This window comes from Leguminivora glycinivorella, chromosome 16 (genome assembly GCF_023078275.1).
Source record: "Leguminivora glycinivorella isolate SPB_JAAS2020 chromosome 16, LegGlyc_1.1, whole genome shotgun sequence".
Taxonomy (NCBI): Eukaryota; Metazoa; Arthropoda; class Insecta; order Lepidoptera; family Tortricidae; genus Leguminivora; species Leguminivora glycinivorella.
Window position 1 is genome coordinate 17,709,432 of NC_062986.1, and position 27,462 is coordinate 17,736,893.

Genomic DNA, 27,462 nt, shown 5'->3' on the forward strand with positions numbered 1-27,462 from the left:
TTCAATCCCTACATTCGGACAAACGGGTTGCAGACTTATTTGCGAGTAGCTTTAAGCAATCAGTTCAGAAAATAATACCTAAATGCAGTGTTCCGCTACTTAACCCTAGTACATATAGAAAACCAATAGATAGGTCTATGTTACATAAAAAAGCGACATCTAAGGAAATATTTAAAATTATTATGAAAACTCAAAATTCCAAAGCCCCGGGTATAGATGGTGTTCGATCTGTTGACCTAAAGCTCATAGCTGACAAAATATCATCAGCTATAGCCCACCTAATAAATAGTAGTTTGATCTCTGGTTTGTTTCCGGACGAGCTTAAAGTAGGATTAGTTAGACCAATTTACAAAGGCGGAGATATGAAAAATTGTTCAAATTATAGGCCAATAACAATGCTCCCTACCCTAGACAAAATAATAGAGAAGTATGTTAGTGGCCAGATAGTATCTGGCCACTAACATACTTCTCTATTGTGTGTCTGGCCGAGTGTATCTGGCAGATACACTCTTTTTACCAAATCCATGATGTTCTATCTGAAAACCAATATGGTTTCCAGCCCGGTAAAAGTACGACCATGTTGCTGTCAAGGTTTACAGACGAGATTAACCAACACCTTAATGATAAAAAACATGTACTCATCATATTTATTGACTACAGTAAAGCTTTTGATACCCTCCAACATGATACGTTAATTCAGAGGTTGGATGACACTGGTGTGCGAGAGCAGCTCTTAGAGTGGTGCACGAGTTACTTACGTAATAGGTCTTACCAGGTGAAAATAGGAGAGACCTTCAGTGACAAAGTTCTTGTGACGGAGGGAACGGCGCAGGGATCAGTGCTCGGCCCACTTCACTACTTAACATACGTAAATGACATGAACAACTGTGTCCAGAACTGTAGTATTTACCAATTCGCCGATGACACGTGTCTTGTAGCCGCGGACAAAGACTTAAGGTTGGCTGAAAGGAAACTGCAGGGCGACTTTAATCTAATTTGCATGTGGTCTCATGACGCGGGTCTCGTCTTAAATTCCGAGAAAACAAAGTTGTTACACGTGCATTCTAGCCAATCGCGAACGGTAAGCGCAGTTCACATTGTGGGACATGACCATGACTGCCTGCACTTAAGCAAAACAAGCCCAAAAAGTAGTTGCCATTGTTCACAATTGGAACAAGTCCTCAAGCAGAAATATCTAGGTCTTATAATTGACAACCATTTAAATTGGGATGCTCACATTGACCTTGTTTGTGGTAAGTTGCGAGCGGTCATGGCGAAAATGTACATCTTACGTAATAGAATTCCGTTTAAAATCAGATTAGATATTTATAACGCGATTGTGGAAAGCATTATTTCATACGGTTTGACTAGCTACGGGCGCACCTTTAAATCTCATCTTGACAAGATATACAATCTGCAGGTTAGGTTACTTAAGCTTGTTGTCCCTTTCAGTATTAGAAATAACCGTAAATCTGATATAGACCTATTTAGTTTCTGCAAAGTTTTACCAGTACATGTGAAATTTAAATATCAAATTCTGAAGGAACAATATTTTAGAACAGAAATACAGCATTTAGTTGATCACCCAAAAACGACCCGGCAAGTTAGGTTTAGGTTTAAAGACATTTATTCTCATAAAGATAATACATCACTGACATGAGAACATATTTAAAATATATACTTACAACTAATTTCATCGTCGCAACAACATGACAACATAACAAGATATTAGGTAAGTAGTTATTAATTTAATTTAATTTAATCATCTCGACTAAACGTTTGACTAGTTTTGCATTTTTATAATATAGGTATGTCTTCAATTACATGTTTGTGAAGATGCTTTTTAAACGAGTTAAACGAGTCGAGATGCTTAATATTTGAGGGTAGATTGTTATACATGCGCGCACCTTCAAAAGTAATCATTGATTTGCCGTAGTTGGTACGAATCTTCGGCAAGATAAGAAAACTGGCGCGGCGGCTATGTCGAGTACAGGGGTTTGGAACATTTTTCCTATTTTTAAATGACAAGTTTGTGTGTATTTTTTTATTTAAGGTTTTGCGTATAACAATGCAACTATTGTAGATATATAATTGTTTGATACTCATTAATTTTGTTTCAGCGAAAACTTTTGTTGTGGATGTTAGGTAGTGAAAATTAAATAGCATTTTAATTATTTTGTTCTGTAAAATTTGTAGTTCAGATAATCTTGTTTTTGCAGCACTGCCCCAAATTTCAATAAGGTATAGCAGGTGTGGTTTAACTAAAGCATTGTAGATTGCCACTTTTTGTTTTTTGGGTATACATTTAACGGTATTACGAAGAGAACCTCGCAGTGTTACTAATTTCTTTTTTATATTATCTATATGTATATTCCAGGTTAGATGAGTGTCCATGTAAAGACCTAGATATTTTTCGTGAGTTTTTTGTATCAAGGAGACGTTATTAATTGTTAAAGGGGAATGTGTAAGAATATGTTTGTTTTTGGCTTTAAAAATTACATAGCAAGTTTTAGAAATATTAATAGTCAACAAGTTACATTGGAGCCATTCGTAGAGGATATCTAGATCATGTTGAGCTCTAGCAATAATGTCATGTATAGATGAACCAAAATAAAATAGACAGGTGTCATCGGCGTAAAGAGTGATGTGGCCATTTAAACCCAGTTCATACACATTGTTAATAAGTTATAAATCATATGTTGAAAAAACCTCAATTTAAAAATTTCTATGGACGAAGAACATCGCAATATGTCTACCAGACCTAATAAATAAACTACCATCGGAATGGAAAGATGAACTTACACCTAATAATATCAAAAGTTACCTTAAAAAGGGAATGCTGGAACAGATTCAAAAAAATAAAATTTAAAATTTATAGTTTAATATATAATAACTTAAAAATATTTAGTAGTGTCAGAATTTTAGTTTTATTTTCCTATTTATTATATAACAAACTCAGTAAAATATTTATTATTAAAAAATACTTGGAGTACATAATTGGAGCATCCTGTTTTTGGCCGAGCGCAAACCGGTCCGGCCAAAGCGGGCGGCTGCCAACAACAAGGAAAATAAGTGACAATAATTATGTGCTATTACTTAAATGCTATTTGCGCTCAGTGCGATGCTGGCGGTTTCTTGTTTTGGTTATAATACGAGTATGTATAATGAATAGAATACCTACATAATTATATGATTGTTGCATTGTATAACATCTACCGCGGAATGGAATAGGTATCGAGACAAACCTTATTGGGTTAACGATACTATGTAAATTAATTAGAGATTTATGTTTGTAATTACCTAAAATAAATAAATAAATAAATAAATTCTATTCTATTCTATTCTATTCTATTCTATTCTATTCTATTCTATTCTATTCTATTCTATTCTATTCTATTCTATTCTATTCTATTCTATTCTATTCTATTCTATTCTATTCTATTCTATTCTATTCTATTCTATTCTATTCTATTCTATTCTATTCTATTCTATTCTATTCTATTCTATTCTATTCTATTCTATTCTATTCTATTCTATTCTATTCTATTCTATTCTATTCTATTCTATTCTATTCTATTCTATTCTATTCTATTCTATTCTATTCTATTCTATTCTATTCTATTCTATTCTATTCTATTCTATTCTATTCTATTCTATTCTATTCTATTCTATTCTATTCTATTCTATTCTATTCTATTCTATTCTATTCTATTCTATTCTATTCTATTCTATTCTATTCTATTCTATTCTATTCTATTCTATTCTATTCTATTCTATTCTATTCTATTCTATTCTATTCTATTCTATTCTATTCTATTCTAAGGGGTGAAACGGGGGTCCAAAGTTCAACGTTTGAATACAGATATACAGATACAGATATACAGAATTTATTGGTAAATAAGTACATTTACAAGTCATAAATTTCATTAAAACAATAAAGATTATTATTAACAACAATATGTTAGGTATTAAGTTAGGATTATGGATCAATGATCATTTTTCATAGACAGTATAAATTCGTCAATTGAATAAAAAGCCTTTTCGATAAGCAACGATTTAAGCTTTTTGTTAAAAATTGTGTCACTTTTTGATTCCTTTATGTTAGTCGGTATTAAGTTATAAAGTGTTGGTCCCATGACTTTGAGTGACTTTCGTGACTTAGCAAGCCGGCACTTTGGAGCGAACAATATAGGCGACCTGCGGGCTGGCCGACTGCGGTTACATGCACTGGATTTGTACAAATGTATATTTGTTCTGCAATACATACACGCGGTTAGTATATACATACATGGCAGAGTTAATATTTTGTGCTTTTTAAATAAACCTTGTGCAGGATAGTCAGCGGGTTTGCCGTCAATTATGCGAAGGGCGCGTTTTTGCATTTTGAGCAGTCTATCGCGGTCAGCAGCAGTAGCCCAAAGGTCAACACCTGGAGAAAGTATGGCGTGAAAATATCCGTAATATGCAATTTTCAAGTTCTCAATGGATAAACTGGGTGCTATTCGAGATAACGCAAAACAGGCTGATGCCAGTCTGTCGCAGGTGGACTGTATGTGTGGGGCCCACGTTAGTCCTGAGTCGATTTGGTATCCTAGGTATTTTACGGTGTCAACCTGTGGGATTTGGGTGTCGTTTACTATAATGTCGAGTTTATTCGTATTAGTATGTTTCAGTTGAAAATGGATAATATTTGTTTTATCGAGATTAATTAACATACCATTAGCAGTGAACCACTTTTCCACCAAACTTGCCGCGTGGCAGAGTTTGGATTGTAAATTGTTGAAAGTATCCGCCTGCGCAATAATACAGGTGTCATCTGCGAATATAATGTATTCCAAGTCAGGGCATGCCGCAGTGATGTCATTTATGAGGATCAAAAACAAGTTATTACCAGCTATTGAGCCCTGGGGTACTGCGCAGTTCCCTGTGGATTCCAAATCAGACTTAGAGTTTAAAACGTAAGTGCTCTGTTTCCGGTTTTTTAGGAAAGATGAAACAGTGTCGTGAAATGTACCCGCTATTCCATACTGTGACAGTTTTGTTAGAAGGAGCGAGTGGTCAATCATCTCGAAGGCGCGGGACAGGTCACAGAATATGGCTGCGACCTGCCGCGCGTCCTCGAGATGACCGAGCACCCGCGTCACTACGTCACGAGCCGCGTCCGTGGTCGACCGACCTGGCCGGTAGGCATATTGTTGGTTATTCAAAAGCCTGTTGGAGGTAAAATGCTGCATCAGTCTGTTACTTAATAGTCTCTCGAACACTTTTGAAATAACGGGTACCAGCGATATCGGTCGATAAGACTTTAGCGAGTTCAAATCACCCTTACCCTTGTAGACTGGTTGCACTTTTATTAATTTTAAAATGTTAGGATAAACACCCGCACTGACGCATTCGTTAAATAAGAAAAGTAACAAAGATACAACCACCGGTGGTAAACAATCAAGAATATACGTCGACATATCGTTTATATCCTTTGAGGTTTTACGTTTGATTTTTTTAAAAGTGTCAATCATTTCACTTATTGTGAACGGGTTATTCACAAAGGCTGGGGCTGGTTTACCTAAATAAGTGTTTAAGAACTCTAAAGCAGTATGAGTGCACGGTTGAACATTACTTACGTTAGGGTGGGCATAGTAGGTATTGAGGCGCGCGGCGGCCGAGGCCGCCCGTGCGCTTGCGCAGTCACCCTCCGACCCGCTCACGAGTATGTCGATTGCGCGATTGCTTTTGTTATTGTTATTGCATGTTTCATCGGATATTATTCGCCAGATGCTTCTACTCATGTTTTCGCCGCTTTTCGATATCTTTCTATTTATGTAGTCACTACGTACGCTTTTTAAAAGGGCCCAATACTGTAGTTCTAATCTATGAAGGTGGGAAAGTGACTCAACATCATAAGGCTTGTGAGAAAGTTTAATCTTAAGTTTACGTATATTATTACGTTTAAGTTTTACTAGATCATTGATCCAAACATCATTAGACATTCTTGCAGGGTGGTACTTAACAGGAAAGTTTAATTCAAAATAGTGCTTTAAAACATTCAACAATAATTCCATTCTTCCACTAGGGCAGTTACTTTTCGAGAAAATAGAATCCCAATCATATAAATCAAGACAACGAGTGAAATTACGTTTGTTACAGTCAGAAAACTTTCTTTTTAAGACATGACATTTTGGTGGGACCTTTTTATTAATATTTATAGCTACTTTTATAGATAAGTGATCGGATAAGTGAATGTCATTACAATGTACCTCCGCTATATCACGTTTAGGTATGTTAGAGTATGCGTGATCAATGCAAGTTTTAGACGAGTTTGTTATCCTTGTCGGTACGCTAACTAGGCTTTTAAAACCGTTTGCCTTTATTGTGTCAATTAGATTTTTACTATTGTTACAATTTATCAATAAATCAATGTTTATGTCACCAAGTATTATAACATTATTATTCTTAATTAAATTTAAATTCAAAATTTCGTTCAATTTAGACAAATACAACATTATATCACCGCTCGGTGGTCTATATATACATATTATAATGAGGTCAAGGTCGATGCACTCAATTCCGCACGCTTCGAATTGCATTTCAACTGACAAGTCTGCTACTTCCTTGCGCTCCATTGTGAGGATCTCCGGTCTTGTATATATACAAACTCCTCCTCCTATTCGTGAGGGTCGGCAGTAGTGGGTTTGCAGCTGGTAGTTGAGTATGTTTACTGATGTAATTTGATTTGATTCGAGCCAGTGTTCAGATAAGCACAATATATCTATATTTTTAAGTAACTGTAGCTCACTTTCCAGTTTATAGGTTTTATTTGCAAGGCGATTAATGTTCAAATGTAGTAAGTTAACCTGTTTTTTGCTAGGGTTGGTTTTGGCTGGACGTGTAGTTGTTTGAGGGAGACCGGGTCTCCCGGGGCGGAGAAACGGCTGCCATTCCGAGATGCTGGTGTTTATCGGCCAAACCGATGTCACAAGAAATTTATCAAAAACAGCTGATGGGATACCGATTTTAAAAGAATTGTAACTGTCACGTTTGGACTGTATTTGCTCCACGGTATATTCTGCTTCATTATGGATAGTTTTTAAATGATTAATAACACTATCAGGTGTTGAGTTCTTATTAAAATAACATCCGTGTAGGTACCTATAGACAATTACTCCTTCCAAGGACGTATCCGTTGCGGTTCCTTTTATCAACAAAGTAGATTTGCGGTTTTTTCGGCGATTTTTACGGGTAGTAGCGGTCTCCCAGTCATTATCAATCGTTTCAATCGATTCAGGCGATAATGATGATTTCGTATCAGTTGCTACAATGGTAGTTGGCATAGTAGGTTCTAATGATTTTAAGTTATTTTTGCAGTCAATTACACTCGTAATTTTATTCGTATCATTATCCATAGATGCGGTGGGTACTGTTCGCAGCGGGTCGTGTTTCGCTGGCAGGCTGGTTATCTTCGCCCGTGTCGTTGGTTTAGACAGAGAAGCTATTTTCTCTTTTGTTCGCACGGCAGTCGCCCGCTTCGCGCGAGTTGGTGCGTGCGAGGAAGCAGGACGGCTGGTCGGTGTTGACGCGTCGGAATCCGAAGCTATCGACGGTGTCAGCGGCGCAGGCACAGTTTTTGGTTGACCTTTGTTTACCGGTTTAGATGGGCCATCTTGGTTTTTCGTTGAGATATCGGATTTTAATTCACATAAATCACTGTTTAACTTGTCAAGTTTTATAAACATTTCATTTAATTTTAGCTCTATTGGTTTAAGTACACTCGCGAGTATTGTTTTTAGTTGTTCACTGTTGTTAGGGGACATTTTGTAATATTAATTCGAGGACGACAATAGCGCGTTATGTTGGTCTAACCGCCCGCAGACCGCGACGATAAGATTACTTTTAGTACGCGGGCGAAGCCGCGAGAAAAAGCTAGTTATCTATATATAATAAGTATACCGTTAAACTGAGACGGTCGGTAAGGTCAAATCGGTCCGTCTAGCATGAGCTGTGTTTTTGCAAAATTAAATTCTTTTTTACCTTGTTTTTAGTTTTGAAAAAAAAAAAAAAACATTCAGTCGAATTGAGAGTCTTCTTTATTTTGAAGTCGGTTAAAAATATGTGGCGCGGTGGAGTTTTGGTATAAGGTAAAATTTAGCTTTTTATTTTCAAGTTAATTATAATTTTACACCTGGAAAAAAATTTACCATTGGCGGACCTTAATAGGATACGGTAGCGAAAATGCTAAAATGGAAAGGAGCTCCCCTTTCAACTTGGGAATTTTAGTTAAATATACAAGTGTTATTAACTAGATTTATCGAAAAAAATTGTCCATTAAGAACAAGTTGTGTTGTTCTGAACAACACAGTCAAAAGATATTTCAAAAAAATCTTTAAAATCGAGGTTCCGCTCTCGACTCTTTCCTCCTTCAAAACTTAATTAATCGGAACGAAATTTGAGAATCTGAATAACAATGAAATAATCTATGTCGTACCGTTTAGATTTTTTGGTTAATTGTTACCAATCTTGAGTATCACACCTTTTCTTGCGCCACAATGAAAAAGACTAGAGTCTTTAAAAAGCAGAATATCAAAAAAATCAAAACGGTCCGACACAGATAAAAATAATAACAATCTGTGTTGTAAAAATCATTGCTCTATCTTCAAAAACCAGGGAGGAAATAGTCGAGAGCGTTTGTATGGAGAATTGACCCCTACCGTCGTCAACCCAGCCCCAAACTAAGCAAAACTTGAACTATGGGTGCGTAGGCGACGATATATTGTATAATGTTATGTTAAGTCTTTTTAGTATTTCGTCTTTCTTTATTTTGTTTTGTGTTGCAAAGCATGTAAGTTTGTGGTTGAATAAAGAATTTATCTATCTATCTATATACATACTTAAAACATCCATGACTCGGGAACAGGTGCCGTAGCCGAATGGCATTTATGCGACGCGAAACGAAAACGAAACGCCGCGAAAGGTAGTCTGGCTCTGTCTCGCTAATTTGCAAGAGCGAATAGAGATAGATATCTACGAGCGTTTCGTTTCGTGAGCATTTGTGCCATTCGGCTACTTACCCAGATATCTGTTGTCGGCACACAAAATAAATGCCCTCGAAATTCAAACCCAGGACAATCGACTTAGGGTTATTACTGACTAGGCTAGACCGGTCAACGCTTAACAGACTTTTATAATAACTACATCTTCATTACGAATGAATATAACCGGAGTAACCGGGTTCGTTTAATGAGTAGATTTTCCGAAGATGTTTTCACCGTCAGAACTATAAAAAATGATTAGTTGAAGGTCGTCTGTTATACTGCCATTATGAGCCTATATTTAGGTTTAAACTAGTTTCTATGCCGTTTGAACGAGATTCCAATAACAAATATTATTTAATTTACATTTTATTAGGCCACACACATCTTATATCAAGTCAAATAATGACCCGAGTAACAAAATAACATAACTCGCCGGTGCAAATATTATTTGAAACTACAAACTATCATGCTATGGTGACGTTTCTAAGCTGAGTTTACACCTGCAAGTTTAGAAAAAGAGGTATATGCAAGAAAGAGATGCAAATATTTGCCACTTACTTTTTCCCATAGCTGAGTCTCAAATCATGCAGCAGTATGCAAGTGCGTTTTCACTAGAGTGCGTTTTCACATTATCCGATCCGATATCGGATGTCGGACCGATATCCCATATACTACAGGCGCCATCTTTTTTTTTTATTTATTTAGGCAACAAACAGTCATACAAACAATGATGTGAAAATACATGATGTGTTAATAGACCTTGAGTGCCCTAACTTAAACATATTATTATATTCTTATCTAAAATATAAGCTATTTTAGCTATCTTGGAGTTTTTCCATTTAAAACCTTCCGAGATCCGATCCGATCGGATAATGTGAAAACGGACTTAACATTTCCACCGCGAGGCTATGAAAATCATTGCTTCTTAACTTGGTCTGACTCTAGTGATAGATCAAGCAAACGTATCTACTTAGCGTGTCAAATGAACTCAGTGAAATCCACTGAGTTGTCCGTCTTTACTCGCAGCTTGCAGCTTTCGGGCGTCAATTTTTGTAAGATGAAGTCAACCAAAACATAAAAAATGCCTCGTTACGTGATATTCAATTGCAACAACACAAAAATTATGAACAATCAAGAGCCTGAGACATATTTAAAATTACAGGCAAGAATCAACTTCAGTACAAAATTTGACACGCTCGGCCCCTATACAAATATATGAATTTGTTTCTTCTATCTAAATTAAGTTCTCTGGCTGAACGTCTTGATTTTGACATTTCCATGCTTCCTTGTTACAACTAAATCACAGCTGAATTTCTTATGAGACTCTTGATTCTTTCCGCACAAAAAGTCAAGTTCAATCCATGAAGCTTAATAGTTTTATGACTTTGACCAAGAAAAAATGCAAGAACCGGTTGTACTAAATATGTATAGTTCGAACTTGAAATATGAATGGCAAGCATGACGTTTTGGACAAGAATGCTGCCGTCCTATCACTAGAACCCCTCTAAGCTGCATAGTACCAGTTTTCATTTGGATAAATATTCTTAAATAGGAAAGAATTCCCCATCGACTGGTCTTGGAATCATATTTTTATCATTTTTAGTTACCGAGATACAGAGTCGACATACCTCGCTAAGTGCACTATTTTATAACCCTTTTCAATAGTATAACACCGCAAACCCACATTTGTCTTCTATAACTTATATTAAAGCGCTTAGCAGTTGTTTATCTTCATAGTTTTATCACACGATACATAACTATAACAACGTTACTTGACATAAGCTTCATAAATTCCCATTAAAGCCGTTTAATTGCGGTATTACATTTTATAACATTCACTTTTTTAAATAAAATACTACGCTTAAACACGGCTAAAGTCCTTTAACCGTGTATTTAAAGACTTTCATTGTAATTTCGGTTACAAATACATCACTAAAACCTAGTTACTGCGCTTTACGGTGAATTTATTACTAAAAAATATTCATAATGCCACACTGAAACAGGACAAACCAGCAAAGCTACGCTAAAGCCCCGCTAGTTGTAAAAGTATACCTTCCAAAGTTATTGCGCCAGTCCGACAGTCGGCCGAGCGGCTCGCGCGCAGAAGGTTGTGCGAAGGCTGTAGTGACCGGTGAATGAACATTTTCTCCTTAAAATGTTAAGAAACCGAAGACCAGGTAAGTGTTAAATATCTTTTTTTTAAGGTTTTTTTCAAGCACAACTTGCGTTTTGCTAACGTATTATCACACGTTTGCCGCGACAAGTAAATACCTAACTCGTAAGTTATTCGATCAAGAGCCCAGTTAAAAATATTGTGTACAAATAAAGCGTAAACAAAAAAGTCAAGAAATTACATTGTGTCGTTGTGTATTGTTTCAAGAATTTTTGAGATTGATACCTCAGAATTCTTTGCCTAACTTAGCCACGTCGAACGTTTCTGCTTTAATTTTCAATGCTGACGAAAATACATCAATTTCAAAACTCCCTTTTACTGGTCCAAGCTAAAACCGTTGCTGACGATCATCGAATTTGGGTTTATCCTTCGTTGTAACAAAATCGAACAACGTTTACTTCTTTAATCATTCGTAAAATGATTCTCATCTTGATATAAGGAAAGAAGCTTTTTGACTATTCCGTCGCAGACGCATTGAAACTACAAGTGATGACTCGAAAGAAGAAGAACTCTATACCTAGCATGTAAAAATTGTAAAATGACAACATATGTATCATCCAAAATGAAGCTTTATCTTGATTTATCCGCTCCAATTCATACAAACAACAGAGAAACAGACTTAAATTTAACCTAGTTAATACAATTTTAAGCAATGATGCATCTGATTTTACCAGAAATTGTTAACAAAGATCTATATTGATTCTAGTTTAAAGAAAAAAAAAAGATGTATGATATATAAGTAATTCTGCTGTACCAATTCATTCAGACCCTTCAAATCCAGAAGTTTTACATACAGAAAAGGAGGACTGACCTACACATAAGTACATATAACCATTTATCGATGTAGAACCACCGTCGATATAGAGCACTACACTCGTAATATTAATATTAATAATACAACTGTCGAAAACCAAACGCACAAAAAAAGAAAAATAAATTTTAAGAAGAACGGAATCAAGCAGAAAGAGAGAAAATTATTATGTCAAACAATCCTAAATGTATTTTGAATTTTTGAAGTATAAAATAAATAAAGATTGCTATTTTCACTTGCTTGGCGAATAATAAATGAAATCCGTGTTTCTTTTTGTAAGAACTGCCAATGTCAACCGTTTTTAACCTTATGTAACTCGGTAATAAAAACATTTAAAATAATGTGTATTATAGTAATAATACGAATAACTTTGGATATCCAAGAGCGACACCTTTCGCCGTGTCGGTACGTATAGCAAATTGATTTGTTGCAATGTAAAAAGCGAATTTTATTGTTTCATATTAATGTTATGTTAGTTTTCACTAATGTTAGAATATTATATTAAGTTTAAATATGTTAATTTGTAACATAACTTATAACGAGGTTTTTTATGCATGCAAATAAATGGTTACAATATCATACAGTTGTCTTTTATTCATTTAACAAATTGAATTTCTCTTGAAACTTAGTGCAGGTACTGCAGGTAAACGGGACATTGCTAAAATGATAAACTCCTTTTAAAAAGAATGACAATATTAAAACCTAGTAATCGTCGCTGGTTTGTCATATAGCGGGCTTTTAGATTAGGAATGCATACAAATTATTTCGATGTTAGTAGTCATTGCATAGCTTAAAAACGGTTACAGCATTTTTTTAGAGCATATACGATAGTATAAAATTGTTTAGTGTCTTTGCGGTTATTAAGCTATGTTTTTAGATTATTATGCAATGCTCAGTTACGATTACTATAAACACGTAAATTTACTTTGCCGTTATTAAGCCATGTTTTATGTATTATTCAATCCTAAAAAACGGCTAAAGTATACTTAACCGTGTTTTAACAGTAAAATCATACATATTTTAGGAATTATTTGCATAACTTAAACACAAAATGGCGAATTTCTAATAAATTAAACAATATTTAATTAAATTGATTTTAAATAATGTTAGCGTGAATTTAGTTTTAATTTAAGAATAAAAGAAATCTGGACTAAATCGACACATTTCCTAGAGATATGGGTTTTTATGTTTTTTGCCCATATCTCAAAACTATCATTTGTGGGTTAGATGGGTTTTAGTGATAGGACGGCAGAATGCAAGTCATGCTAGCAGGTACTCGGACCAGAGACGCTGTCACCATATAGATGAAATATAAATCCACCTCGGAAAAAAGACCGAGGAGTGAAAGCAAACTTAAAAAAAAAAGAAGATCATTTCGAGCCATAAATCTGTCAAAAGTGACACTTAACGTCATCTACAAGTATAATCGAAAGCTACAAGGAAGAGCAAGAAATTACGGTTGTAGACACAGTAAAATTTTTGGGAGTCTACCTCGATTCTAAAATGTCGGGAATAACACATTTGAATTACGTTGCGAACAAATGTGAAAAAAGTCTTAATGTGATGCGTTCTCTGTCTGGTGTACGCTGGGGAGCTCATCCGTTTACCCAAAAAATCCTGTATAATGCGATAGTCCGGAGCCATTTCGATTATGCCAGCTTTATTCTGGAACCGTGTTCTGCTGTAGCCTTAAAAAAACTTGACAGGATCCAGGCCAAGGCCCTGCGCATTGTGACTGGAGCTATGAAATCTTCTCCAACAAATGCCCTTCAAGTCGAATGTGTAGACCCACCACTCTTCTTACGTAGACAGTACTTAGCGGACCGATTTTTTCTAAACATAGCCCAATATCCCTCACACCCTCTAATGTCTAGATGTAGAACTCTCTCAGATATCTCTCCCCAGTCAAACTATTGGCGCAACAAAAATCCTCCTCCCCTTGTAAAATCTTATCAGAAATATTCTCCCACTCCAATTTTTCAATTTGACAAAAATGTAATTTTCTGTTTTGATTATGATACTCTAATATTCCAGCCATCAATAGTTCTAGATTTAGGTATTGATAAAAAGTCTGCCAATGCTAACCATGTATTTAATCGAATAATGGATAATAACTGGAATGGTTGGCTCAAAATGTATACTGATGCTTCCAAAATATCACCAGAAAACAATGTCGGCTCTGCTGTATGGATACCAGAGTTTAAAATTATTTTAAACTTCAAAAGCCCACCTAAGACATCAATCTTTACTGGGGAGGCTATTGCTTTGTACGAGGCCATCTCTTTCTTTCACTCCCATAAGAACTCACATAAATTTTCCAAATGTATTATCCTGACGGATTCACTTAGCTGCCTGCAGGACTTAATGGGATTTCCGTTTCACTCTAATAATATTTTCTTTTTAACTTTAAAAATCAAAGAAAAACTTAAAGAATGTCAGCTGGCAAACCTACAAGTGGTCCTTGCTTGGATCCCAAGCCACTGTGGTATTTTGGGTATCGAAACGGTTGATCAACATGCTAAGGACGCTATTCGGATGGGAGTCAGTGTAGGCATAAACCATTACTCTCGAGATATTAGAGCCTCAGTGAAACCCTTGTTGACTGAGGAATGGAACACTATTTGGCAGCAGTCGCGACAGATCAAAGGTCGACATTATGGGAATCTTCAACCAAATATTCCTCCAAAGCCATGGTTTTTTGCGAATAGGGCCTTTCCAAAAATAAATACGTCAATAATTACAAGATTAAGATTGGGGCATGTCTGCTCCCCGGTGTTTTTGGCCAAACTACGTATAAGAGACAGCTCGATTTGCGAGTGCGGCCTGGCTGAAGGCACCGTGGAACATTTACTACTAGAATGTCCTAAAATTTCTTGTCCACTGTATAATTTAATCCCTACCAATGTGAGCCGTCCTATAAATATTAATTTCCTTTTAACACTAGTATTTTCTCCTCAATGTAAAATTCTTAACAACTTTTTAACAAAAAATAATATCAAATTATAATACCTGCAATACCTCCTTATATGTTTGAACACATAGGATACTATAAAAATATGTCCCGATTCTTTTAGCAAAAAAAAAAACACCTTTGTATGTTGTATTTGTGTTTGTTGTAGTTGTAGTTTGTGTTTGTTTTAGATTTTAGGGTTGGATGGATATTTTACCGAACACGAAAGTCTACCGTTAAATAAGTAAATATACTTGCACTGTCTTATCCAACCTTGACATTGGCAGAATCATCAAGAATTTGATGGAGGCCATAATACAAAAATTGAATTGAATTGAATTGAAAGCTACAAGACATTTTTTTGTGGCGTCATCTATGTGTGGTGTAGTGTATACGCGTTCTTAGGCGATCGCATTTTAATGTATGGGATGGTAGGATCTTCTTATATTTAATCTATGCTGTCACATTCAAAAATGTCTGCGAACAGATTGTATGATAAATGTGAGGCAAATGAGTATACAAATCGCCTGACAATAAGCGATTACTGCGGCCTAATAGTAGCTATACCATTGTATATTCTGCATAAATAGTAGCGAATTAAAAGTTCTGATATTATAAAGAACTTTTCTAAATATTAGTAGATATACAACTAGGGAACAAATCAAATTATTTTATTAAATATTTTACCCTTTTTTTGTTCCCCCATTGTATACTTATATGGCAGCACCGTTAGATGGCAGCACCGTCTCTCTAATACCGCAATCCTTTAAAGGATTCGTTATAGGAGGTGCAAGCACACATTGCTAGCCCTTAGAGGTGGTCAAAGGGGCTTATCTGTGATAACATACACTAGAGAAATTTCGTCGGGTACCACGGCGGGCGGGTGGTCTAGTGGTCAGGACATTAACCGCGTAAGCTGAAGACCCGGGTTCGATTCCCGGCTCGGCCACCACTAGGCCTTATCTATTTCAGTTTATAAGTAGATATATCAGTAGATACAGTTCGTGATCAGAAATGTCAAAGTTTACCTATTTTTTGCATGTTGAGAAACACATCTGTGCATAGTATCTAGTTACTTTTGAAGCATTATTTGATCAGTTTCTTTTGATGCCAATTGTACGTACAGTCAACTAATTGGAAAGTGGCCTAGGCCACTCTCCAATCATGTCAAAATGACAAGCAGTAAGAGATTCCTTAAAATATGAATTGTGACGTCACTATGACATAGTTCTACAGTGGCCTAGAGAGTAAAGGAACGTTCTTTTTATTACAGAAACGGAGTATGACCGTCTACCACCCTTGTTCAAATTGGACGAGTTCTACCCGTGTCTCCGCAGGCCGGGAGACCGCTACTGCTACGTCACCGCCAAGCTGACTGCCAATACTAGCAATGAACTCTTTCATATCATACAAGTAAGTCATAACAAACTAATAAGTAAGTTGGTTGTCTATTGTTTGCCCGACAGTCATTTTAGTCATTTAACATAATATTCATATGCCCGAATCTAACTTGCCTGAATTTCATTTGCCCGAATGATTTGTTTACCATAAAAAATTGTATGACATACTGGTTGTTTATCCGAACATTACCTTCCATAATCATACAATGCCATACTATTTGTTAGCCATATTAATAAGTGCAATAATATGGTTTAATATAATATTCAAACTTCAAACGCCATAAGCAATTATTGCCATATTAATTGTTGCCCATATTTGAACCTAATTTCTGATAGCAGTTTCATTTTCCAGGGTGTCACAGTTCTAACCTAACCTAACCTACTTTTCAAGCAGTTTCATTTTCCAGGGGTCACAGTTCTAACCTAACCTACTTTCTGATAGCATTTTCATTTTCCAGGGGGTTACAGTTCTAACCTAACCTAACCTACTTTTCAAGCAGTTTAATTTTCCAGGGGGTCACAGTTCTAACCTAACCTAACCTACTTTCTGATAGCAGTTTTATTCTCCAGGGGGTCACAGTTCTAACCTAACCTACTTTCTGATAGCAGTTTTATTTTCCAGGGGGTCACAGTTCTAACCTAACCTAACCTACTTTCTGATAGCAGTTTCATTCTCTAGTACTTCTAGTAGTGTCGCCTCTGTGATAATTAAGCATTTCGATGATTCTGCTAAATCACATTATGGAAATTGACTTTTCTGGTCGCTAATTTAGATGACAAATGATGGTATGGAATTGGTAATTACTGATTTCGATGATTCTGACAAATGACATTATGGAAACTGACTTTATGGGAAACAAAGTTTCTGGCACTTGATTAATATAGTAAACAATTATTATGGCATAAGATGTTATGAGAAACAATATTATGATTGTTGAATAGGGTGGCAAATAAAATTATGGCAAATGAAATTCTGGCAAATGGGGGTATCCTAAGTAAGTTATTTCAACTACCAGGAAATACGATACAACTGCGGAAAATAGAAAGGCCGAAAGAAGCGGCGATAAAAACACGACTAAAGGGAGTGTTTTAAATTGACATGAGTTACGAATACCCTTTTCGCACGTGATACATGTACGACGTTTTTCAGCACAGATGGCTCTCTGAAGTTTGACCTGATAAGAAATGAACCTCTTTGCGCACTAGTATGGGTAAAAAATACCATCTGCAAAGTAAGAAGTAAAATATCTGTGATAGTCCGTTTGGTGATAATAAGCACAACCATCTTATGAATTACTAAATTTGGTTCAGAAATCATATTGTGATCCATATTTGGCCTTCTTTTAGGTTCGATTGTTCTTAGCATAAATAGAACCGAACCGTTAATTTTAAGGAGCGCTTCCTTTACCATACATTTGGGTCCATTCTTAGCCTCCTTTATGTTCTTTCAGGAGTATTCAGCCAACAACATCACCCACTATGACCACAACGAAATTCATTGGGGCGTCTGCGTCACAAAGTCATGTCGGCAACACCTCGAGAATCACACAGACGCCAACACGGCTCTCGAGGCCTGTCTCAACTCCTCGCTGGAGAAAACCCACCAGCTGCAAGCACGACTGGTCGAAGACCAGGTCTACTGTACTGAGTTTGGGGAAACAGTTCCTATAGACAACGGAGATATAATTGTAGCTACAGTCCTTGTTGTGATCCTGACTTTAAATATTTTTGGGAGTTTTTATGATTTCTGTTTCATCACGGAGAAGTCTGTAGGTAAGTAATTTTGTATTTGTTCTAAATTAGATCTAAGTAAGTACGTGAACACTTTCGATTTGCTTCTTTCGGCCAGTTGAAAACGTCAAAAGCTTTATCAAGCCTGGACAACCACGCATCTACATTAGCGTTCATCACTTGATGGTAGCCCACCTATCCGAATGCATGCTGATCCACTCATACTTAATATCACCCGGCTTCTCAAAGGTTGGCAGCCCTAAAGTGGCTCCTCTTATGTTACCCATCATCAGGTGGGCAGTCTGCTTCTCTGACTCTTGAAGAAACTAATTCATTTGTTAATTTTTTGATAGCTGCCAGAGTCCTGCTGTGTTTTTCGGTGAAACGCAACTGGAAGCGGCTGTCTGCTCCATCGGGAGAGGGTCCAGAGCCTCGTCTGCGACGGCTCAAAATGTTCAACGGTGTCAAGTAAGTGGTCTGATTTTTATATTTTTTGTCGAAAATATAATTTTGGCCATACGCTAAGCCAATTGCATTACAGGAGGAGAGTTTTTCTGATGAAACTTATGAATTGATATGAAACTTATGATGATTATCGATTTAGAATAGGGTAAGGTGCACAATATAACCCGATAGTCAGAACAGTATGAGTTCAAATCCGTAATCTTTGTCTACTCCACCGAAAAACAGGCGTGCAATAAATCACTACTCTAGGAACTGATATCAAAATAATAATTTGCAATTTTTTTACACTTCTTACAGATCGTTCACAACATTCCTAGTAGTGATGGGGCACTCGCCAATGGCTGCGCTCATAACCTCAAATAACACGCATTTCATAGAGTTGGTAAGAAAATACATCACTGTCGATATATTTAGTATTGTAATGTCTTGAACCCGAAAATTAAAGTACCTAACAGGTGAATAAAGAAATTCTGGGTCCGAGACCCAGCTCCTCCCGCAAACCCTACTCACCCCAAATTACGGTAACTTTCTTACCAAGAAATGAGCGGCATCACGTGAATCACGTCAGTCGAAATGTATAAAACAGACAATATTTTCGATGGGTTCATTAAATGCATCTCATAATAATTAATTTTATATAACGGCACTGGTTGTCCGATTTGCACAAAGTAACGCCTGCCTCTCTTAATTATTCACATATCCATTTCAGTCGTACTACGATCCGATATTCCACATCTTCCACAACGGTAACCTGATCGTGCAGAGTTTCTTCATGATGTCCGGCTTCCTTCTCGCCTTTAACCTGCTGGTGGTCGAAGAGAAGGTCAAACTGAAATGGAACAAGTTCCCAAAATGGATCATGCTGAGGTGGATGAGGTAAGATTAATGAAAACTGGCTGAATAACATAGTGTTTTACCACCGCCCGGGCATTTATGAAAACCAATAATGAAACAGTCAATTAGCAATCGTTTGCGCATATCAGCAAATCATAGTTTTTTAAATTAACTGAAAAAATACATACAATCACGCCTGTTTCCCATAAAGGGGTAAGCAGAGCACATGAAACTGCTAAAGTTACAGTGCCACTCTTGGCAAATAAGGGGTTGATAGGTAAAAAAAAATAAATTTCAATGTAACGAGTACACTTTTTAATTGTCATTACTTACATCGCTCATTCTCACAATTTTTTAGTTGTTAATTAGATTAAGGGCATGGTTAAGTTATGGTTAAATAACTATGTAAGATTACGTTCCTTTAAAAAAAGTTCACTTGTTGGTAACAGACTGTATACTGCATTTCTATCTGACTGATTAAATATGTAGTGATCATGCAGATTGCAGAGAGTTGTCATAATGTCTGGATCCTTGTTTAGTTACATTTAATTTAACCTATACAGGATTAGTTGAAGATAAATTGGCAACATTTTTGACAGCCTCCGGCGTAAATATTATTGAAGCTTCTATTAAATTATGACCATACATCGGGGTTTTGGGAGCGGGAATGAATTCGTGTATAACTCTGTTTATAGTAGCTTGAATTACTGAAATATAGATTAAACTATGTATTTGGCTCCAAATGTACCTAAAAATGTTAAAGTAATGTCTGTTGTTCATCGTTTTCACCCTTTTTGGGCTAGTGAAAATCATTCCCGCTCCCAAAACCCCGATGTATGATTATGACGTTTATTTAATCCTTGCAACGGCGGGGTCAACGAGTTACAAACTTATCTAAGCCTGACTGAGAAGATGGCGGGTCAATGTTCAACAAGCTTTGGTTAGAAACAAACTAATTCATCATTTATAAAGGCCTTCGAATTGAAAATAGATAGGCAGGTGTTTTTTGGTATCATTTACGACGTCTATAAATTGACCCACTCTCCGATATTACAATGTCGCTCAACAGATCGGCTTGGAAAAACATCTGAGTTCATTTAATATGAGACCGGTCTCTGCCCTTTAAGGTACCATTCGAATTCATACAGCACCAGTATCGAAGCTAACCATTACTGCCGGAAAGTGCTGCAGATCTCAAAATTGTGATCTCAATTCATGGTGTATACATCTATAATTATAAGAGACAAAAGCGACGCCATGTGGAGTCTGACATAACTCTTGATAATTTTAATTGGATGTAGCATATGTCAAAAACAAACAACAGTCCATAGTCACTGACTGACCCATGTTTTGATAACAATACAGTCCGTCCATCCTACTCAAAATGGCTTGCTATACTTTGGATGAGTTCCTTAATTGACTACTACGAGTCATTCACTGGATCGTGTACCTACTAATGTAATATGTGTGTTTTAATGATTTGTATTAAGTATTAGCATTACTTAGAATACCTAATGTGAAATGTGATTTTTTTTGTAAATAATCATTGTATGTAATTATTGTATGTAATTCTATATCAACAGTAATGTCGCACTTCAAAACTGTAGTACGAATCCAGAATGTACCTTTACTTAAACCGGTACTCTATGTAACATGAATCACCTATTTATGTAAATTAGCTAAATAGAATCACAATGTGTATTTAAAAGAACACACACCGCTAATTGATTTACCTTTTTCTGTATAAATAGTTGTGTTTTAGTTTTTAGTATAATCGGAACAAACATAAGTTTAGCAAGAACAACGTCGCAAATATTAGAGGATATAGAAATAGGCCTTCGTGTATTGTACTCGTATTTAGATATTTGTGGTTTAATTCGAGGGTCAAAGACTTCCTGCCTCGCACAGCTAAACTGTGGAATGAACTGTCACCTGCGGTATTTCCGGACCGATAGGACCTTCAAAACTTCAAAAAAAGAGCGTACTCGCCGGGAACGCACCTAATATAAAAACATATTTAGACCACTTTCTGAGTAGAAAACGTTACTCTATAGCGTAAATATTCTGGGAAGATCTGTCATTAGGTGAAAATTTTGGTATGGAAAGAAATCACTTGGCACATAGGTATTTAATATTTGTAAACGGATAAACGTATTTTTTTTAATGAAAAAAAAAACAAATGCTAATTTTATTTCCAAATACCTAATACGTAATCATTTTGTAAAATTACGAAGTTTCAAAAACATCGAGTATGTTTTAGCTAGCATAGAATTAAAATAAATCATGAAATAAAAATAACAAAACTCAAATCAATCTCATTCAAATAATATGCGTATTAGGTTTTATAACTTGTCTAGCTAGTTATTTAATATCCTAGGCAATATAATGACGTTCAATATGTAAATGCCTACTTTGCTTTGCTGACTCTGTGTCTATTATAAATCAAATTACAAAAGATTTAAAATTTTATTAAAAGTGTATGGTTCCGCAGGCAAAATGTCAGCCTTATCCCTTCACACAATTATAGATACGTACCTATACACAAACATGTAAGTAACATATTGTTCGCATGTTCGCTTGAGGTTAGGAAAGAAAGTAAAAAGGGCGCCATAAAATCTCGTTCGGCCATCTCTCCCCTTTTTTTCAAAGTGGCAAAATGCGTCACGCATTCTTCCAATCTGGGGAGCCATTGGAGGGATACGTTGGACTCCCTCTAACGACCAGCCTCTCCAGTGAGAGGAAGAGAAGAGGTATACCCACTAAAAGCCACTCCGACATTGCCTTCTAGAGGTAGCTGTTATGAAGAAATCACGAGATGCCAAATATTCTGAGATTCCCGTAACTCTTTCGATTTATTTTTCATCAGCCCGTTATAGTGCTCCACTGGTCTGGTCTGCTGGGAAAAGGTCCCTTCCCTTGATTTCCACAATTCTCTCGTGTCCTTTTTCCGGCCAGTCTCAGATAAAGGTGTCTAAATCATACCACCATCTTCGCGTAGGCCTGCCGCGCCCCTGCTTCTTTGTCCGGTATCCACTTGGTGGCTATATTAACCCTAGGTGGGTGCGAGTTTTGATGCATGCAGCAGACGTGAGCACCTTAGTCTTTAGTAGTTAATAACCATTTCGTGACCTTTTAAAAGCAAAACAAGAACGAATCGAAAAAACGTAGTATGCCAGGTTTTGTATCAATTTATTTTTGAGTCCTGCTAGAAATAATTTTTGCATTTTGCCTTTAATTTAAAAATACGTAGTATGGCTCGGAAACGTTTCTGTAAGACAAAGAAAGAAAAAAAATCTATGTATTTTATTATATTATTTTGTATGTATTTCAGGTTGACCCCACCGTACGCTGCAGTGCTAGCTGTAGTGGCGACATGGATGAGACGTTTTGGCAACGGACCCATGTGGCAGGTAAAACCCAAATTCACGATGACGGGTGTCTTGGTTAACATCATCATCTCAATAATGCTTAAATTTGATATTTTTATCACCGTGAATGGCAGTATCTCAGTGGTTATGGAAGGAATTGAAAATGGATTTCCGGATATACTATTGCTATTTGAAAATTCACTTTTGCTACGCGACACTTGTGCCATCTAGCGCGAAGTAGCGGTACCAGTTTCTCAAATTTTTGACGCTAGATGTCGTACAGTGTTTTGTCTTCACGAATGTCATGGGGATTTGTGATTTACGATTATTAGAGTGTCGGTGCTCAGCTAAGCGAACTGTCTGACTCGAACTAATAGGGACTTATGAAAATAATGAGAGTGCCATGGTATAGTCGCCATAAAAAATATCTGAGCAGCTCAGGGGGTGCAAAAAGATCGGAACACCTTGCCATCGCCTTGTCAAAAAACTTCTTCACATATTTGTGAGCACCGTGACCGCTTCGATGTAAGAAGTAGTTTTAATACAATATTGTTTGTTGCACCAATAAATTGCTCTAATATATAGAATAAGATGAATATTGTACATTGTTGACCATTTAAAAGTGCTTATTGTAAGCCTATTTGAATAAATAATATTTTGACTTGACTGTTGACTATCTGATGGTGACTGTATTATTAAAATAAATGTTGTAACATTTTTCAGACGGCTGTTGGGGTGGAGGTGGACGCTTGTCGCCGGGATTGGTACTACCACCTGCTGTATGTTAACGACTATGTGGACTACTCGCAGTGCATGTCACACACGTGGTGAGTAAACAAACAAGTAGTGTTTAGTACTGGCTCGAATAGTGTAATTAAATAGTATGTACATTATTATAGAGGACGGAATTGTAGGCCAAGTAAATAAACAATTACGTTTCTTGCCGGAGTTTGTTAAACTTGTAATGAAAGAAAAATGCCAAGAAATAACAAGAAAACATTTCAGTTTACCTACGTACTAAACTTTTAAAGCATTTGTACCTTTACTCAGTGACATTTACATTCAATGTTACGTATTATTTCCAAGAGAAGGTTTTTTTTTATTATTGACAATTGGATTATTTCTTGTCCAAAGCGGGATTATTTGGCACTCAACAGTAGATATTCAAGAATAATTTTGTTTGACACCCAACAACAAATTTGGCACCCTCTTTATATGGCATTTATATATAATTAGGTTATTTTGGCACCCTACATGGCGGGATATCGTAAAATGAAATGATTTGGCGCCCAACGTGGAGCATTCATGAATGAGATTATTTGACACCCAACGTGGGGCATTCATGAGATTATTTGGCACCCAACATGGAACATCCATGAAATAAAGTATTTGGTGCCGAAAGTGGAACATCCATTAATTAAATTATGTTGGCGCCCAATGTGGAATAATCATGAATGAGATTAAAATATAAAAAAATAAAAATAAAATATTGCAAAAAGGCTAGGGTACGTAGCCGAATCCACAAACGCTCACGAAACGCTTACGAAACGAGAAGCTCGTAGATATTTACCTATCTATCGCTCTTGCGTATTGGCGCGACAGAGCCAGACTACCTTTCGCGGCGTTTCGTTTTCGTTTTGCGTCGTAGATATGCCATCGGCTACGGGGCCTGGTCAGAAGTACTCAAACCGACAAGCGTGTATGAGAAACGTTATGAAAATGTGTGAAGCGAAAGTGATTAGTTAAGATCGTAGCAAATAGAAATACGTGATCTCTGCCTACGCCTCTGGGAAACAGGCGAAATTGTATGTATGTATACTATTTGGCACCCAACGTGGGACTTTTATGAACGAGATTGTTTGGCACCCAACGCGGGACATTCATGAGTGTTATAACTTGGCACCCAACGTGGGACAATTGATGAATGTCATTATATGACAGTATGGCACCCAACGTGGGACTAATGTTGAATTAGATTATTTCGGCACCCAATGTGGAGAAATCATGAATGCGATGATTTTGAACCTAACGTGGGGTTTTCGTGAGTGAGATTATTTGGCACCCAAAGTAGGGTTTTCACGAATACAACAATTTGATTAAAAAATTGAACATGATAAAATTTAGTTACTTGATTAAACGGCTTTAATGGGAATTTATGAAGTTTGTGTCAAGTAAAGTTATTTAAGTTAATAGTTATGTATCGTGTAAAAAAAATTAAAATAAACAATATGACTTATAAAAGAAAAATGAAGCTTTGCGGTTTTATACTATTGAAAATGGTTATAATATAAAGCACTGTCTATGTAGTATATCGGCTCTGTATCTCGGTAACTATAAATGATAAAAATATGATTCCAAGATCAATCGATGGGGAATTCTTTCCTATTTTAGAATATTCGTCCAAATGAAAACTGGTAATTTTTGATTGACAGTTTTGACCGATTCTAGTTATAAGACGGCTGTACAGTACTAGGTGTGTAATAAAATTCCTTTACATAATATCTATACATAAATATCATTATACACTCATTGCATCCGATACCTACGTTGTGTAAGTACGTAGTGTAAAACTAAATAAATAATAATTTGATGAATTTGTTTTTTATCATGCACAAACGTCTGCGAGCGATATCCTGTTAAAATCCGTTAAGATCTATTCTTACGGGTAGATGTTTGCTATAACGCCACCCTAAGGCGGTTGAGACTTGAGGGAATGCATGGATAAATTCGCACACATCCAGCAGGCCTCCGTGGCGCAGTTGGTAACGTGATGGCCCCGGCAAGGCCAAAGGTCGCAGGTTCGAGTCCTGCCGGAGATGTGAATTTTTCCATTTTTCCTTTAATATAAAAAATTGTAATAATTTGATGAATCAAAATATAAACTAGTACCTACTACCTACCTGTAATGCTAATACTATTAACAACATCTTTTGTTTTCAGGTACCTAGCAGCAGATTTCCAGCTAACCATCGTTGGTCTTCTCATCTTCTCCTGCCTTCGAAGCTGGCGGGCCAGGAAGATCGCCATTGCCATCACGTTTATTATTGGAGTCATCACACCCGCGGCTCATACTTACTTCCAGAACTTGAGCCCTATCCTGATTCTTGCACCTGAGTAAGTATACACACTACACACGTAAAATCCGTGTATTCTCAAGAGAGACAGGGCACATGAAACTGCTTAAGTTTCTGTCTGTCTGTCTGGAGCCTGTGTCGTTCGCCCGCCGTCGCCCCTGCTCCTCTTCAGCGCTGGCCCCCACACCTGCTGTGGACCACCATCGTAACCACCAGCCAGGGCAGTACCGCTCCGCGGTAGCAAATTTTAGACCCGGGCCTTGACCACCCACGACCCTATTCCAAATTTTAGTTTTTTTATTAAATAAATTTTTTTGTTAACGTACTGGTAGAATTTTTTATTTATGCCCTACCAGTCCTAGACGTTACACACTATACGCAACACACAACTATGGGAACAAATCAAATTATTTTAACAAATACTAGTATTTTGGTTTGTGTTTTTTATGTAGTCACACTACTATATATAAATTAAAAATCGAAATAAGATGTCATATATAAAAAAAAAAATTACGAGCACCACCAGTGGTGAAGGCCGGATTCGAACCGGCGTCTTTTAGCAAATTTCGATGGCTTCCGCTGTGGCGAGGTGGCCTAGGGGTTCATGGCGTTTGGCCCGGATTGCTAAAAGACGCTTTTTTTTTCTGTGCCACTATTAGCAATTATTAACAATTAAGGGGTCGAAGGAAAACGGGGTTGTGATATATTGTAGTGACAGGTTGCTAGCCTATTCGCCCACACTACAATTGAACCTGTCTCCTATAGTCGACTTCTACTACACCGGGGGGTGTCACACAGAGGGTGAAATTTTTAACCCGTTACCACATTTGAGTAAGCATCCTTGTTATCCAACGCATAAGATATTGGCCCGATTCGAACTTCCATTATCAAATATTAGGATAAGGATCGGATATAATATGACAGGGTTACAATATACGTTTGACACTGACTATCACATATATTATTATCATTGTATGCACTCGAAAAGTTTCTGAAATTAATATTACATCTATAAATATTTCAGAGTCGCTCGCCACTACTTCGTGGAAGATCCTACCTTCAACAATCTCTACAAACGTGGCCATACTAACATGGTGTGCTATGCATGGGTATGGCCCTCGGAATGTGGGTCTACAAGCTCATGAATGACAACTTTGATGCCGCTAAATTTAAGGTATTTTTTATAGTTTTATGAGACTTTTTATAATCTAGATGTTGAAAATCATCATTATCATTTCTTGGGATTTATCCCATCCATTTAGAGTCAGCAAAGCATATTGTACTTTCTTTATTACTGTTTCTTATATTACCTCTGTATTGTCCGTCATCTCATAATTCACCGTGAGTTCGTTTTATATCGTCTGTCACAGTCCATCTACAAGCGTGGCCAAGTGTGGTGAATGTACTTTATTGATAATAAACATATTCTTATTTTGATCTATATTCTGCTCTTTTCTCCTTCCCTCCACTCGTGTCATCCGTTTACTATTTTTTCTTTCACGTCTTCTTTCGTTTTACCTTTCTCGTCACATCAGTTTCATCCTTCCTCATCAGCTCATCACACAGTTCTACGAGGTAATTAGCTCTTACTTTGTAAGATTCTTGTCAATATGTAAACCTCCTTGTTTCA

The 27,462-nt window shown here is 36.6% G+C and overlaps 1 protein-coding gene across 1 annotated transcript in view; it reads left to right on the forward strand.

The window, feature by feature from the left end:
- The window catches only part of LOC125234854 (nose resistant to fluoxetine protein 6-like), a 37,137-nt gene that overhangs the window by 9,545 nt on the left and 130 nt on the right, over positions 1 to 27,462 (forward strand). Inside the window, exons 2-10 of the mRNA XM_048141272.1 lie at positions 16,234 to 16,373; positions 17,812 to 18,133; positions 18,445 to 18,559; positions 18,854 to 18,938; positions 19,266 to 19,432; positions 22,722 to 22,800; positions 23,482 to 23,585; positions 25,699 to 25,872; positions 26,857 to 27,006. Of these exons, the coding sequence (XP_047997229.1) occupies positions 16,234 to 16,373; positions 17,812 to 18,133; positions 18,445 to 18,559; positions 18,854 to 18,938; positions 19,266 to 19,432; positions 22,722 to 22,800; positions 23,482 to 23,585; positions 25,699 to 25,872; positions 26,857 to 26,977 (1,307 nt within the window). The 3' untranslated portion in view covers positions 26,978 to 27,006. The remainder of the gene's footprint in view (positions 1 to 16,233; positions 16,374 to 17,811; positions 18,134 to 18,444; positions 18,560 to 18,853; positions 18,939 to 19,265; positions 19,433 to 22,721; positions 22,801 to 23,481; positions 23,586 to 25,698; positions 25,873 to 26,856; positions 27,007 to 27,462) is intronic.